Below are 15839 nucleotides of genomic sequence, written 5' to 3'. Positions count from 1 at the left end.
GTTCAATTTCTATGTCTTGTTATTTAAAATAAAGGAGATTTTAGGTTAGAACAGAGTTTCTGGAACACCCTATATATTTTATGTAGATCTCAAGACGCAGCGTTGAATAGAAATTTTTATTTTTTTAATCAAGTTAGGTTAGAGCAGTTAGAAAAACTGCTAAAAACTTAAAATTAATATATTTTAAAAATTAATAAATTGCAATTAGCAAGTTAACTCGTTTCAAATTAACTACGTCAAGTTATGAAATTAAGTTACTGTTTGAATTTTATTACCCAATTTATCTAACAGCATATATCATATGAATGTTTTATACTTATATAACATAATTCAAGTCATGTGTGCATACAAGAATAAATTACATGGATTTTTTTGAATACATCAAGCAGCAGTAGTTACCACTGCAGCGTTAATTTATCGACGCGACCTTCATTCGGAAAGGCAGCGATGACTTGCAGTAATTCTCGATATCGACACACGAACGTTTTCGCCAGCCGACGCACACTCACACGTCAAAATATTCCCAATTTCCCTATTAGAAAGAGAAAGAAACCAATCTATATCTTGCGCACGTGGACAAGAGACACATGCGGAGTAGAGAGAAAGAAGCGAGATAACTACGAGCGCTACGAACAGTCAAAAATTTGAAGATTCGAAGTAGTATTAAGACGAGAGAGGAAGAGACATTACTATCACGGGCTTTAAAGGCGGACGAGAGAAAGAGAGAGAGAGAGAGAAAGAATATGATGTAACGATCTTCGTATCGCGCCCGTGACGGTCTGCAAATCCGTCATGATTGCCCTTTAACCGAACGTTACGCCGTACGTTACTTCTATCTCTCTTATTATACTTCCACGGAAGAAGGAAATAACACGTGGCGGCGAGGTGGTGCCTGATACATGATATGGATTACTCGGCGCTTGATTGACCTGTCGGAGACTCATCGAGGAAGACACGAGATCGCAAGTCAGACTTATTTTCCGGCGGTTTTATACAATAAGACACAACCGGAACATGATACACCTTCCACGAGCCAGAAGATCCTGATATCACACGATAAACACGGACCCCCGTCCGTTTAGCTTTTTGCAACAAGAATATAGATCTCTGGTATTGATACATGCTCATATCCTAGAACATTTTTCGTTCGTTAGATAACAAGTTAATTTCACTTGTTTTTTTTTTATCTATTTTTTTATTTTCAGAATACCAACTATTCGATCAAGATTCGTCTTCGACAGAATGAGTCAGCTACAAACCAATTTAATCGCCGCCGCTATCGGGGCGACTATCGGCGTTATTAGTGCAGCCAGTATTTTTATTTATCAAAAGGTTTTGGAGAAACAGCAACACGCCATGAAGAATGCTCACCTAGACGAAGTAGATCGTCGCCTCACTGAATTACAAGCGGAATTGGAAAGATTGAGGTAAGTAGTAGCAGTCATTGATACTCGGTTCTTTACTCATTGATCTCATACTTCAGGATGTATGAGATATTTTTAGTACTTGATACAAAAAAATTTTAGCGCAATCTATTCTATTGTAATTAATTAATTAATTAAATATATATTAATAGTTTACATTGGAATTCTTTTGATAGTGTATATCTTTTAGAAATAGAAAACTTGAAAAGAACAAATTTTATATCTTTTTCATTAGAATGATTAGAGTATGGTGACAAAGGACGAATATTTTAGGAATATCTTATGCTTTTTGTGTAATTTAACTTGATGGTTTTACTATCTTTAGAGTACAACAAAATCAACAGAGAAAGAAAAAGAAGCTTAATAGACGTGATAATGATAATACATATACTACAACAGATAATGATACCGATGTGGATGGCTTTTCGACAGCAGGCGATGACGAATTTTTTGATTGTTCAGATAGTGAAAATGGTATAAGTGATATCGAAAATAGGTCAGTTTAATATTTACACAACACGTATATGTTTAATTATTGCAGTCTTTTCGATTTGATATAATTTTTTCATGAAACATATTACATGTGAACTAATTATTTTATATCAAAAATATCCTATTTACGCACATTAGTTCAATCCACAAATTTTTTAAAAGAATTTTTGTGTTTGCATACTGAAATTATTAATATTTTCTCATCTTTATCGCGCATCCGGAATTATAATTCGAAACTTAAACGGGAAAGATTATACGCTTAGTGATGCAGGACAACTGAAGCCACCTGCCCTGGATTAAACCTTTCCACTTTTGATGCACATTACCAACAAAGTGGCTATGAAGAAGACGATTATCTTGAACTACGAAATCTCGTAGATACATATCCAGATCACGTAGATGTAGTATGGAGATATGCCAGAAGTTGTTACAAATATTCAACTTGCACCACTGATGCAGATGTAAGAAAATCCGTTATTTCTGCAGGTATATATAATTTTGTAATTTTCATTGTTTTAGTTATTTAATAAAGTACTTAATTGCAACAAATTATCATTTTAGGAATTGATGCCTGTGAGAAACTTCTTGCTGTACCAGACGTAAATCTACACAAATGGTGCGCTATACTTGTAGGCATAAACGGTGACTTTATGCCAATAGCGGAAAAAATAAAAAACGGTTATCGTTTCAAAGAACACGTAATGAAAGCTATAGAGATATGTCCAGATGATGCTGACCTACATCATCTACTCGGCAGATTTAGTTATGAAGTGGCCAACTTGAGTTGGATAGAAAGAAAGGTACATATTTTATCGTGACTTGGTGAAATTTTTGTCAATTAGTTTTTATATATGATATAATCGATTTGTTTCTTATGTAGATTGCCGCGTCATTATTTTCGGAGCCGCCAAGTGCCTCCTATGAAGATGCGATTGATTATTTCCGAAAAGCGGAAGATTTTTCAATCAAAGTGAATCTGGAAAACAGACTGTATTTAAGCAAATGTTACATAGCGCTAAGCAAATACGATTTAGCTTGTCAATGGCTAGAGAAAATTTGCGATCTATCAGATATAAATAAAACCGACGAAATAATACAAAACGAAGCACATCAACTTTTCGCCAAATATTCGAGATATCGTCAATAACAGAAACATTCATTTTCATAGATCTGAGAATGTATCCATTCCATATATTACAAATATATTAATCGCATAATGTATATAAAGAATTTTAAATGTGAGGAGAAAGAAAAATGATATAAGTAATTTTAATTATAGATAAGGAGGTATAAAACAATTTTACTATAGACAGACTTTTTTATGAAAACTGTATAAAATAGATAGTAACTACAAAATAGTGTCTTCAAAATAAAAAAATACAAAATGGTGCGGAATTTAGGGAATAACTTTATTATGAAAAATACATTTTTAGAGCCATTATTTAATTATATAAATATTGGGCCTACCATATGGTTTATCCTGTTTGTTATATAGACTGTAAATTTATTATGTTGGTTTTATCTTTCTACATTGCCTGTTTCCTAATAAATGATATAATATAAGCATCCTATGCATATAATTATTTTCTTTATGGTTAAAAACTATTGTCAATAATTATATTTGTCCTTTCATTTCTTCAATTCCCTCCGAGAGAACTCCATTCCCTCTGTCTTTTTTTTTTTTCTCTTGAATGTAATTATATATAATATTTTATTTTTCAAATATACGTGTAGAAAAAATTATATAATAAATATAAATATGTATAATAAAAAATATATAAATAAAAATCAATTTTCAACGCATAAAAAATTTATTAGACGTAAAAAATGCTTACTGCTTTTGGCTCTTGATACTTAATTATTTTTATGACTTTATATATATTTAATAGATAGGGGAAGGGGAGTTCTTTGTCTCTGTTATCAGCTATGTCATTACCACGAACTTGCGACGTAGCTAGCCAAATTAGAATTATATATTCTTTTTAAGAATGTTCTGGTTATACAGTCTCAAATAAAAGTTACTTAAATTAGAAATTGATGAAATTCCATGTTTTTATAAGTTGAGATATGCATATGTGCTTGTATCGTATAAAGGACTTAAATAATGGTAGTTAATATGACATTTGGCACTACAATTGAATATATTTGTATATTTTGCAATTTTTATAATCGGCAAAAAATTTTTGGAGAAATTTTACTTGTAATCAACTATAGGAAACAAAAAACGTGGCGCATATTGATAATGCCACGTTTTGAACAGTTGAAATATATTATAACTCATTTTCGGAATTTTGCATCGCTTTATTATTAATATCTCGATAACAGGTTAGTGAATCGATATGAATCTTTTTTAAAAACATTGCTCAGTATTTTATTTACTCACAAAGTTTCAGAATATTGGCAATGTTGTTTTTTTATAATTGCGTTGATATAAGTTGAAAATATGCAGATAATAAATAGAAACAATTTATTAAATTTTCAAACTATTTGTTAAAATGGTCAATGTTAAAATGTTAGCGCCAGTATATCCTTAATACCATGTGATAATCAAAATAAATTTTTTATACATATACATATATATATATATATATATATATTATATATATATATATATATATATATACATGTATAATGTATGTATATGTATATGTATAGTTTACATACATTATATATGTATATAAATTTACAATATTTTTATAATGCAATTATCAATATGAAAAATAAATATATTCAAACAAAATATTAAATGGTTAAATGAAATAAAAATATATTAATTACATAAAATATTTAAGTTAATTATAAATTACAGACGTTTCCAATCTCTCTTCATTCAGATCATACAGCCCCTATGCTCAACAAATCAATAATGGTCCAACACAGCATCTTTCAGCTCAGTAGTAGAGACTGGATAGAGAGTGAGGGGTAGCAGAGAGAAAACCCCTCTAACAGAGAATCCCAGGAGGAAGCCAGTAAAGATACACTGTTTCATAAGGAAGCAGTCAAGATCCAATGTTCGTGAAAAGTGCTTCGATTGCATTCAAGTGCACATGTGAAAGTGAGTTTCACAGAATCATTGTTTTTGTTTATAATTTTTTAATTTTTTTTTTTTTTGTATGGGCGACTGTAAAATTAACTCGAATCTCTTCATCTTTTTGCATAGGTAGAATATAAAATATCGTTTTAGACCTCTTATGAGAGATCTCATTAATGAATTTTCATTGATAATTTTCCAAACAAGAAACGTGAATGTAAATCGAACATAAATATAAGTTGTGACTTGAGAAATTACGATGTACCATGTCAAAAATATTTTTACATACTAGTATATACTCCGTATTATTTCCAGGATATCTAATCTCAGACTGTAATGCGCGGATTTTTACGTGGTACATTGTACTGTGCTCTGTGGTATGGTAGTATCGTAGCAGGTTTTTTATTTATCGCCTGTCCGCTTTTGCCATTGTTATTGCTTAGCCCACCAAGATTTCGAAAATGTGGAGATCTTCTATTCTCGTGCTGGGAACTTTATCCTACCGTAAGTATTGCAAATCTTAATTAATAATTTTAGAGATTATATACGCGCATTTACATTTTAATTAGTAGTAAATCCGAAGCTCATCTCGACTTATTTTAAACGTAAATGTAAATGATGTAAATTTCATGAACCTTATTTAAAATCAGAAAATTATCGTGACTCTTAAAAGTCTTACAAACATTTTATAAAAATATATACTTTTTATAATACTTTATTATTTCTATCTTTTATTTTTTCGGGTAAAGATAAAGATAACAAATTTATTTTTAATGTTTAAATATTTCCACAAAAAGATTTTCTAAAATTTGTTGTTTACTTTTATTTTGTTCTTTCAAAGGCTTTCAAAACAAAAAGACAATTTCCAAACAATCGAGAAGAATATAAAAAAAGAGACAATTTTTTTACTAATTAAAATAACGTTTGTTGCCGACACCTTGCCCTTAATGGTGAAATCTTAAATTTTATCATGCGATTTTAAATATTTTAGGCTCTCTTGAACGCGTTTGGTGTAAAAATCTATGTATCTGGCGATCATATATCTCCTCATGAATCGGCCGTGCTTGTGATGAATCACAGAACAAGGGTGGATTGGAACTTTCTGTGGGCAGCGATGTATCAAGCGTGTATGCCTAATGTCGGTTGTCATAAATTAAAATTTATTTTAAAGGACCCTATACGACACATTCCTGGCCCAGGTAACGTGCCACCTTCGGATCTATTCGGATTTGTCTCCCAAATAATAAGAACAATTTGTTTTCAGTTTTCTATTGAACACACATTTATGTTTACATTTTAACATTACTTCCTTTAAAGTATGTTCCTTGGGAAGGCATATACTTTGAAGAAGATAATATTAAATTGTAAATATATATTAAATAAACAATTTGAAAATAAATTTCATTGTCTCATTAGTAGTATAGTTTTGAGACAAATCATTTATATATAAAGTACTAATATTTACAATGATGTGTCTGTGTGTGTGTGTGTGTATGTGTGTGTAAGCACACACATACACACACACACACACACATACATGCTCTTACTCATTTGCAACATGTGTGTCTATAACAGGATGGATAATGCAAATGAATGGTTTCCTTTATATAACGCGACGCTGGGAAGAGGATCGAGGCCGATTGTCGCATACGCTCGATTATTTGATCGCATTAGATAGCCGCACGCAGCTGCTGATATTTCCGGAAGGCACCGATCTGACGGAGAGCAGCAAGGAGAAGTCGGATAAATATGCCTTGCAGCATCACTTGCCGCGATACACCTACACCCTACATCCGAAAACGACGGGCTTCGCTTACTTGGTTCAGCATCTCCAGCGAGCGAGTTACCTCGACGCCGTGTACGACCTGACCATAGCGTATCCGGACTACATACCGCAGTCCGAGGTCGATCTGATCATGGGTAGATTCCCAAACGAGGTGCACTTCCACATAAAACGAATATCATCCGCGGATATACCGGCACACGATGACTCGACCCTGAGAAGGTGGCTGGAAGACCGATGGTACGACAAGGAGGCGATACTTAAAGAATTCTATGAACAGAAGGCATTCTCCGCTCAGATCTGGCCGATGGCGAAAACGCTGCCGTTGCAAGTCGCCTTTGGATTCTGGAGTGTATTAACAGGTAAACTGTAAAAAAAAAAATTCTTCCCCATAGGAGAAATGCTAATGGGAAATAAATTTTATTCTTAGGGATGACAGTGCTTTTGCTCATTGTTTCTCCGATCTTTCAACTCTGGGCCCTGTTTCACGCAGTGTTTTTCATTGGATTGTCGATCCTCAATATATGCTTCAATCAGATGGAAATAGAGTGGTATTGGCGCTGGAGAAATTATTTCTTTTAAATTGAACATAGTTAATTGAGAATATATTTTTGTTTCGTCATTAGAGGGTATCGTGTAGCTCTTTGTCTCTGTGATAATCCTGTATATAAAAACGTAATATTACAAGAAGGGCGAATATAACTTCAAGAATTTTATTGCAATATCGCAATTTAGTGTATTTATATCTAATAATGGGTTTCTTTTTTTAAAAAAGTTTCAAATTGTTTCATCATATAAGACATTGTTTCTATATATTATTATAAATTATTTAAAATTCAGTAAAAGCCCACAAAAATTTGCAAAAATCTTAAATCTTAAAAACTCTTACAATATCTTGAAATCCTTAAAAATTTTGAAAATCTAAAATATCTTTAGAAATATTTAAAATTTGCAGAAAAAATTATCATTAATGTTACCGATTGTTAAATTGCTTTTTTTCTATAACAGAGTGGATTGAAATAAAAATATTAAAAAGAAAAAATATATTTTCAGACACTCATTTTTCAGGTTTTTAATACATTCGAGACTTTTGAAATATTCAAGACTTTCAGAAACCTTTCAATGATATTCGTTAAATAACATTTGAAACATTTCGAGAAATAAAGATTCGATTAGAGATTCGATCGTATTTAATGCTCGTCATTAACTTGCAATATAATTATACTTTTTAATTGTTTTACATTTATAATATCTCAATGTTTATGATATCTCGATTACAACATTTTTTAAATATAATAACGTAAAAAGTAAGAATATATAACTCTCTCATAGAATAAACGTCTGCTGTTTTGATAAATTGAAATTGAAAAACATTAATGTGTTATGTTGATTTTTATTTGCAGAAATTAGATTGATATTTAAATCACTATTGAAATTAATATCTCATTCAATTCTTATGTCTAATATATGTTACATACATGTTCTCTTTTTTCAAGATAGCATTTCTAATCACAAACATATACATGTTTTTTTTTTTTTAAGTAAAAATGTATTTTTACACATCTACATATAGATGTGTGAAAATATATTTATTTTATATATATAAATTTTCCATAGATTTTCTTACTGAGAAAACAACATTTTGGAAAAATACTAATTTTTACAACAATGAATTTCTAATCAAAGTTGATATAAATCAATGAAATGTTAAGATACATATGTACACGTACATGTGCAAGATGGTCCATTTATCTTTACTATTTAAATATCTCTTTTACTTTTAAGAATAGATCAAACTATGTAAGAATTTTAGTTTGAAAAAATCGAGTTATAATTGATATTTTTAATATATAATTTTTTATACTTCATCACGTCTTTGACTTATTTTTTTACAATGTTGTAACCAACATCATGAATTTGTCAATTTAAATTAATTATCTTCAAATAAATATGAAAATGCGTATTTATATTAAATTTAACATTTTTTTCAAAGGGTATAAAGGTCTAATCAAGAAATACCTCATGTTATATTATTTATAATCTGATATATATATTTATCAGAAAGAGTCAAAAAGATACTTATATAATTCGGATGTAATTCATAATATATTAGAAAATATTTATTTTTTTTCTCGATAGAGTGTGTAAATTAATTCTATCGCACGATTACCGAATGGTTTCGGGCATAACTAAAGTGAATTCACGTGCCAAAGAGACATAAACAACTAAAAAGTAGTTTTGTAAGTTTCATTTATATGGTAAATATAATAGAAGACTTGTAAACAATATGTGTATATGTGTAGTAAACCATATTAGAGAAATACTTTCATTATATAATTATAATGTACCTGGAATCGTATATTGATGTAAAACCATGAAAATTAAATAATTTGTTTTTTATATGGTTGTAACAAAAAGGATAAGTAGAATTATAAATTAATTGTAATAATCTGTCTCACATATATCTTATAAATTAAAAATTTGTAAGCAAGTTATTGGTATATTTTTTGTGCAAATAAATATTAATTAGATTATCGCGTAATAATGTGCAATGTGAATAATATCTAATTGTTAGATTTAATGTATGTACACATGGAATATTTTATGTAACAGTACATTTCGCGCGTCGTATACAATGTTTAAAAGTGTAAAATTACACACGGTGTATTAAGCTAAATGTGTATTAAAAATAGTTATATGTGTATTCAAGTAATATGAATCTGTCCTATTCTAATTATTTGTGCAATAACAAATCCTACTCTTTATTGCATAATGATTGTCTTTAGAATGTACATGCTATTTTCTGTGCCATTCGGTTCAATTATTAGATTTAAAATAAGTGTATAGAGATAATTTTGAATGTCTATAATTTTATTTCATACATACAATTTCCTTTTCATCTGCATTTTCACAAAATATTCTCAACAATAGCGCAATAGGAAAAATCATTTTCGCATCTTACTGAAAAAAATTCGATTAATTTGTTCTATTCTAAGTTTTGAAATATCTTACATTCTGCTATTCTCGTTTATTGGAATCAGTCATTCTCATCAAACAGTTTCACAAAAGAGTATAAATCCTATAGCGCTTCGTTATATATTATTTTTTGTAAAATGGATTAATTGGACTTGGTATAAGATTCATTTTCAGCGCGCTAGCCAACGGTTTTTTATTGGCATCAAACGGTATACCTGGACTTTTACGGACTTGTTGAAGATAATCGGATTTATGTTGGGCTGTATTTCGAGAGAGCCCAAACATTACCTTTTTCTTTTCCGAAGAATTTTCCGAGTGAGTATGCTTTTTTGACCGTTTTGATAATTTCTGCAATAAAACAACGACATATATGTGTGTGTGTGTGTGTGTGTGTGTGTGTGTGTGTGTGTGTGTGTGTGTGTGTATATATATAATTGTAACTTATATAATGCATCACTATAGCAATATTAATGCATATGTTATAGTATTAAAGCAGTACTTACATTTTTCGATGACATTTCTTGAGTTATACTCTTGGTTTTAGACATTGCTTTTTTAGTTAAAGATTTGTTGATTTTTTTAAATGAAATTTTGTCATCGGAAATTGAAGAAATAGACTGATCCGCATTCTCTGATATTTGCACTTTGGGAATTATTAATCTTTTTGTTTTTCGTTTTACATTTTCATTTAGCATTTTTTTACTATTTTGATTCAAGTTAATTTTTGTAGTTTTATCACCCTTTTTAGAAGTTTCCATTCGTTTTTTCTTGTTTTTAGCAATTTCAGATTTATCGCTAGGTATATCACACCTTGAATCATTAATTTTCCTTTTCTTAAATGGCACTGTATTTATATCTACATCTTGCAAATCAGTCCTTGTGATCGCAATTGTATTAGTTAATTTGTTTTCCGAGTCAGTGACATCTATTGAATGTACGTCAGGATCTACGTCCAAAGAATCATTGTTTTTCGAATTACTAAATTGATTACGAACGTCTTTTTCATTCTTCTTTCTTTTTCGCTTTTTATTTATCTTATCTGAGAACAAATTATTCTCGAATTGAATGAGTCGTAATGCAGCTTTTTTCGAGTCCATATCTCCTTTCTGAAAATTTCGTTTTCTAACTGTCTTTATTCCAAGTGGCATTTGTCCCTTTGATAACACTGTAAATCTAAAAATGTAAACTTTTTAGAAAGCCCAATGTTAAATTATAACTTTTATTTTGATAGATTAATAATATAATACATACTCATTCAAAAGTCTCAAGAGTTGTCTACGTGATTTTGCTGTTGACGATGGATGAAATTTATACGAGGAAAGTAATTCGGCAATCTTTGCAGCATTAAAAGGTATTTGTGGTAGTTCGACGTCTACTCTACCCGCTCTTGGATCTAAAGGCTTCTCAATTTTACTTTGCGTCTTGGTTTCGTAAAACTGTTTATCTTCACTATTAGAATTGTTCTCTGTATCAGATATTTCTATTTTTTGCATATCATCTATATGAGCGCAGGGAAAGCCAGCCTGTTTACAAGTTATAAATACAGATAAGACATGTGTTATATATCAAAGTAGTTTTATATTTAGGTAAATGTACTTACATCTCTCCAAGCTTTAAATTTTTCCATGTAGTCTAAACCTATGTCTGATTGGAATATCAAATATCTAAAAACATATCGCATAATATGTTTCATCTGTCTTTCGTCACTTGTTGTTATTAGATATATAGCGAATGGTTTAACAAATTCATGAACTACATCCTCCAGCAGATTTCCATCACTAACCTAATAAATAATTAAATAATTAAATAACAATTCTTTATTGAAGTTCACAAATAATTTTGTGGAAATAATTGGTATTATTCAATAATAAATACTTTGGCAAGTTCCTCCAAATATATTTCTGTTAAGTGTAGATTAAATCCTAAGCCCCCAGTCTTTGGATGTAAAAATAATTGGGTAAATATTTGTGAAATTTCTACAACCCATTCCATATTCCATAATTGATTCTTACAAGCTATAAAAGTTTGACGAAGAATTCTTCTGACCAACTGCAAGGAGATAGCAAAAAAATCAAATTATATTATTTTTAAGAATTTAAATATTTTCTATGTATATTATAAAATGCATATTATAAAATCAAAAGATAGAAAGTACCATGGAGAACTTGTCTAATCTATACTGATCTATGCCAAACCATTCGGTAGCAAGTGTCTCCAAAGCACAGTTAGTATAAAGTACAATGAAATCTTTTGACTTGAAGCAATGTACAAGTTTGCTAATTGACTCTGCTAATTCTTCTTGGATCAACATCTTGTCTGACATCCACATACAATAAAAAAGACCTCTCCACAGATTCATAATATCCCTCTTTGTGAATTCTACAAATAGCGCAATGCCATTAGATTCCAAAATATAAAGTTTGTTTTTTGTTCCTTCAATCTATAATCTATTTCATTTTAAGTACACTAGTTCAATTATAAAAAACAAACCGAAAATATTCATGTTTAAATATATCAACAGCTATGTTCCAAGATTCACTACCCATACTGAAAATGCATAGCCTGTCTATATATATATATATATATATATATATATATATATATATATATATATATATAAATAATAAATTTTCAATACTGATAGTAAATTTTGAAACGCAGTCCATATTAATCATGTAATTTAGACGATGTATCACAAACTGACTTACCAAACGAACTCTGGGATCGTATAGTTAACCACTTTTTCAATCTTTTTAATGCTTTATCTCGAATCTTTTTGTCATTATTAGCCAGTAATCGCGCGAGTTTAATATCCTGCGAGTTTAATATCCCAACGATCAAAGATTTATATCTATCTTCAGTGTTGACGAATCGCTTCTCGATATCAACCTTTGTTTCCTCTTTCTCCGACGAAATACGAGTACAGCGCCTGTGTTTCTTCATTGTCTCTTCAATTTTTTCGCAATATATAAATTATATATGTTAATTAACTATACAAATTAGATGATACTTCATATATACGATAATTATATTTCCCGATGTCAGAAATTCTTTCTATACAAAAAAGCGAAATGATATAAACTACGAAAAGGGGCAATACGCATGCCAACACGTGCACCAAGCACCACGTATACCACGTATGTATAGAAATGAAGCGCAACTCAGCCGTGAAGTTGATTGCTGGTGACACCAGTGGTAATATTCACAACAAAGAGGAGCAACGTATGTTGTAGATAATGTGCATGAGCTGTGGTTCTCTTCCGTGCTAGACGCAAGAATGATAAAGACGAACGCAACTGTCCGACTGTGAATAAAGTCTCTCTGATGATTCAGCACGCGCATCAATATAAGCGAGCGTAAGTTAGCCAACAATTAATAATCCCTTAGATAATTTTCTTTTCTGAAATTGTAGTTTGGAAATTTTTGAAATATATTTAAAAAGATTTGAGATAGTTATTTATTTATATCAATGGTTGATAGATCTGTCCTGAATAAAAAAAAATATAGCCACTAACATCTTTAACGTTACTGTTTGCATTTTATAGTATGTGATTAAATCGAAAGAATACAAAAGATAGGAAAATAATATTCGGTAAAAGAAATAAATATTTCATATGTAATTCAACGCTGTTCTAATCTTCTTCGATGATTATTTCTATATCTTTATTTAATATTTCGTTTGTTTCCGTAAAAGTAGATTTAATTATAGATTGATAACTGAGTGTTTCTGCTGTAACCAGACATCTCCGTCTATAAATATGAATAGAATACGTCAAAATTGCTTAATTGTTTTATTCGCTTAACAATGAAAAATATAATACACAAAAATAATTAAAGTAATTAAATATATTCTGATGCTTACATGTTATTATGATCATCCCGCGGTTTTCTCACTGGATTCCAAGCAGTTACAGGTTTTTCATTCATTAGCATCAGGCCATGAATGCAGTATGATAGAGTAATTTTACTCAAGTTACGATCCTATTGTAACGAAATATATTAATAATCATTTACATCAATAAAAATGCTATTTTAATCAAACTTACACGCCATTCAGAATTTAGAACATCAGCCAGACTCAATATATCAGATACTGCGGCTGCCTCCTCTAGAGTTCTTATAGTATTCAAATAATTTTCTTGAAGAAATTTTACGAATACTATTGATTGCGATTCGAAGAATGACGCTATTTCCTCGGGGTCGTGTACAAATTTCCAGGAGTCGCCGTGTGGTTCTCCTAGAATTGAATAGCAATCGTCGATTAATTCGTGAAATTTCATCAATTCTGAAATAAATAAATTGGAATAAATGAATTGAAAATTCAATTACTTTTCGGATTAATAACCCTTCCGATGCCGTGCAGCAGACCCAAGGTTTCCTCTCGTAGCCCACATTCGCTTTTCAGATGTCGATCGGGCACTAATAATCATAAGTATTATCATAATGCAGGCTCATACTTATCGAGTTAATCGTTAATGTATATACCTCTGAGAGAAACGAAAATTAGATTTAGAACAGCGCTGCGTACATCGCCAATGCTGTTGGACAGTATCTCATCGATGTGTTGCTGAGTGATGTGCAACATGTCACCAGCGATGGAGTTCAATGTACTGGATACTCGTTTCAATACGTTTTTCATCGCGGTAGGTGTGACCGCATTTATGCTGTACCAAATAAATTATGTTTAAAATCGAGAATCAACGTATAATCTTGCGTCAAGAATAACCATTGACTCACTTGATGAGATCGATACCAAATTTCTCTCTCACATCGAGTGGAAACAAAGTGTGCATCAATCTCGAATTCCCAGTCTCTGTACAAACAAATATCACAGGTTCTCTTCCTATCTGGAAATATTTTCTAAAGAGGGATATATATAAAGGAAAACATCACAATACTTTGAATAAAGTCTAAGCATTTCGCTACAACACAATAAAACGTTACTCACTCCAAGAGTGGAAAGAAGCTTTTATCATCTTCTTGGTAAATATTTGGTAGATCCTTCACAAGAAGCAATTGTTTGAGACAGTCACCCAATACTGCACGGTAACGCGTTGCGCGAATTAAGTGATCTTCAAATCTATCCCCTTGTCGCATTATTCGTCCTGAAAAACAAAAGTCAGAAACAGAATTGTATATAGCATACAAATGCTTTGAACTTATAATTCGATAACTGCATACTATTTTCATCTTCAGTTGGATCGATCGGTGTAATCCATTCAATGACATTAAAATCATTTTCCTTAGCGAGTAATTTTATGGCTGCGGTTTTGCCACAACCGGCAGGTCCGAAAAGAATCAACATGGATGGTTGCCTCTTTGATGCCTTGCATTGAAGCCAATTAGAAATTTCGTTTTGTTTCTGTTTACTAACGACCAATTCGGAAGGCTTCTGTGGTTCGCAAGCTGCAAGCAACTTCGACAAGCTGGTCTCATGTTTCCTTCGCTTGAAATTATTCTGCGTGAATGATTCATCAAACAGAGTCTTATCTAGCTCTACTGTATTACTACGTTTTGCTAAAGACTCGTTTATAGGTTCGCAGTCAAACGACGGAATACACCAAATGTTACTTCTCTGCGAAAAAAAAGAACGCATGAATCACTTTTATTAAACAAGCAAATAAAAGGATATTTTTTCACATTTTAAACACATAGTAAAATGTAATTAAAATGAATAACATTTGAATTTAGGTTAGGTATAGAAAGATTTGATTTTATTCAAATAACAACGTAGATTCTTTGAAAAGATTCATTGAATTTTTGATACTGCTTTGATACTTACCTTTGATACCTTTGATACCTTTGATTCAATCATGCTCTTTCTTACATGAGTTTATGATTTAATCATATTTTCATACTCTACGTTTCTCTCCGTTTTCTCTAACGAGATTTAAGATGATTGCTTTGAGTCGGTTCGGCTCTCATCTTCTTCCCTCTTGAATATTTTTGCTGGTATCAGGAACAGTATTTCTATCGTCTGTACAATTTTTTTTTTCAATACGCATAATTGAAAAATTTTAAATTAATTAATTTCTTTAATTTTTCTATTTTAATTTCAAGACAAATATTTTTGTAGTAATTTCTTCATCTCTTGTAGCTTATAATTTCTAACTTTTTTTTTTCTTGACAAAAA

General features: G+C 30.7%; 4 protein-coding genes and 1 long non-coding RNA gene across 6 annotated transcripts; 2 read left to right on the top strand and 3 right to left on the bottom strand.

Annotated features, from left to right (window-relative positions):
• Window positions 1–249: 249 nt before the first annotated feature.
• On the bottom strand, window positions 250–767 carry LOC148937922 (uncharacterized). The gene is made up of 2 exons (XR_016137887.1): window positions 635–767; window positions 250–532 (listed from the first exon to the last, which is right to left on the bottom strand). It is a non-coding gene; the product is annotated as an uncharacterized LOC148937922 (long non-coding RNA).
• On the top strand, window positions 529–3482 carry LOC105430397 (regulator of microtubule dynamics protein 1). The gene is made up of 6 exons (XM_011643944.3): window positions 529–1110; window positions 1206–1427; window positions 1750–1920; window positions 2188–2402; window positions 2478–2716; window positions 2797–3482. The coding sequence occupies exons 2-6, from the start codon at window positions 1243–1245 to the stop codon at window positions 3061–3063; spliced, it is 1077 nt and encodes a 358-aa protein (XP_011642246.2). The 5' UTR covers window positions 529–1110; window positions 1206–1242; the 3' UTR covers window positions 3064–3482.
• Window positions 3483–4802: 1320 nt separating this feature from the next.
• LOC105430407 (lysocardiolipin acyltransferase 1) lies at window positions 4803–9583 on the top strand. Of its 2 annotated transcripts, none has more exons than XM_089070460.1 (5): window positions 4803–4971; window positions 5391–5451; window positions 5939–6146; window positions 6523–7092; window positions 7161–9583. In XM_089070460.1, the coding sequence occupies exons 3-5, from the start codon at window positions 6017–6019 to the stop codon at window positions 7310–7312; spliced, it is 852 nt and encodes a 283-aa protein (XP_088926586.1). In that variant the 5' UTR covers window positions 4803–4971; window positions 5391–5451; window positions 5939–6016; the 3' UTR covers window positions 7313–9583. The 2 variants fall into 2 exon arrangements, with proteins under 2 accessions (XP_088926586.1, XP_011642258.1); XM_011643956.3 differs by having other exon boundaries at window positions 5263–5451.
• Nnp-1 (Ribosomal RNA processing protein 1 homolog Nnp-1) lies at window positions 9584–12868 on the bottom strand. The gene is made up of 7 exons (XM_089070448.1): window positions 12415–12868; window positions 11862–12085; window positions 11582–11755; window positions 11307–11489; window positions 10958–11229; window positions 10210–10879; window positions 9584–10054 (listed from the first exon to the last, which is right to left on the bottom strand). Exons 1-7 carry the CDS (start codon window positions 12647–12649, stop codon window positions 9830–9832), a joined length of 1983 nt encoding a protein of 660 aa, XP_088926574.1. The 5' UTR covers window positions 12650–12868; the 3' UTR covers window positions 9584–9829.
• A 281-nt stretch (window positions 12869–13149) lies between these two features.
• Rad17 (Rad17 checkpoint clamp loader component) lies at window positions 13150–15674 on the bottom strand. The gene is made up of 9 exons (XM_011643968.3): window positions 15489–15674; window positions 14888–15281; window positions 14655–14811; window positions 14444–14566; window positions 14192–14370; window positions 14036–14125; window positions 13753–13943; window positions 13569–13687; window positions 13150–13456 (listed from the first exon to the last, which is right to left on the bottom strand). Exons 1-9 carry the CDS (start codon window positions 15519–15521, stop codon window positions 13339–13341), a joined length of 1404 nt encoding a protein of 467 aa, XP_011642270.2. The 5' UTR covers window positions 15522–15674; the 3' UTR covers window positions 13150–13338.
• Between the last annotated feature and the right edge of the window lie 165 nt (window positions 15675–15839).

This window comes from Pogonomyrmex barbatus, unplaced genomic scaffold (assembly GCF_055798465.1).
Source record: "Pogonomyrmex barbatus isolate J1 unplaced genomic scaffold, ASM5579846v1 scaffold10, whole genome shotgun sequence".
Lineage (NCBI taxonomy): Eukaryota > Metazoa > Arthropoda > Insecta > Hymenoptera > Formicidae > Pogonomyrmex > Pogonomyrmex barbatus.
The sequence above is the reverse complement of the archived record's forward strand: the minus strand, read 5'-3'. Positions and strand labels throughout refer to the sequence as shown.

Bases quoted from the DNA above. Each gene is read 5' to 3' on its own strand.
- LOC105430397 (XM_011643944.3), top strand. From the start codon at position 1,243: ATGAGTCAGCTACAAACCAATTTAATCGCCGCCGCTATCGGGGCGACT. The intron at 1,428-1,749 runs GTAAGTAGTAGC...TACTATCTTTAG, and splicing joins GCGGAATTGGAAAGATTGAG to AGTACAACAAAATCAACAGA. The intron at 2,717-2,796 runs GTACATATTTTA...TTTCTTATGTAG, and splicing joins TGAGTTGGATAGAAAGAAAG to ATTGCCGCGTCATTATTTTC.
- Nnp-1 (XM_089070448.1), bottom strand. From the start codon at position 12,649: ATGAAGAAACACAGGCGCTGTACTCGTATTTCGTCGGAGAAAGAGGAA. The intron at 12,086-12,414 runs GTAAGTCAGTTT...CGCTATTTGTAG, and splicing joins ACGATCCCAGAGTTCGTTTG to AATTCACAAAGAGGGATATT. The intron at 10,055-10,209 runs GTAAGTACTGCT...GTTTTATTGCAG, and splicing joins AAGAAATGTCATCGAAAAAT to AAATTATCAAAACGGTCAAA.
- Rad17 (XM_011643968.3), bottom strand. From the start codon at position 15,521: ATGATTGAATCAAAGGTATCAAAGGTATCAAAG. The intron at 15,282-15,488 runs GTAAGTATCAAA...TTTTTTTCGCAG, and splicing joins AGGTATCAAAGGTATCAAAG to AGAAGTAACATTTGGTGTAT. The intron at 14,371-14,443 runs GTGAGTCAATGG...TATTTGGTACAG, and splicing joins TTTGGTATCGATCTCATCAA to CATAAATGCGGTCACACCTA.
- LOC105430407 (XM_011643956.3), top strand. From the start codon at position 5,284: ATGCGCGGATTTTTACGTGGTACATTGTACTGTGCTCTGTGGTATGGT. The intron at 6,147-6,522 runs GTAACGTGCCAC...TGTCTATAACAG, and splicing joins ACGACACATTCCTGGCCCAG to GATGGATAATGCAAATGAAT. The intron at 7,093-7,160 runs GTAAACTGTAAA...TTTTATTCTTAG, and splicing joins ATTCTGGAGTGTATTAACAG to GGATGACAGTGCTTTTGCTC.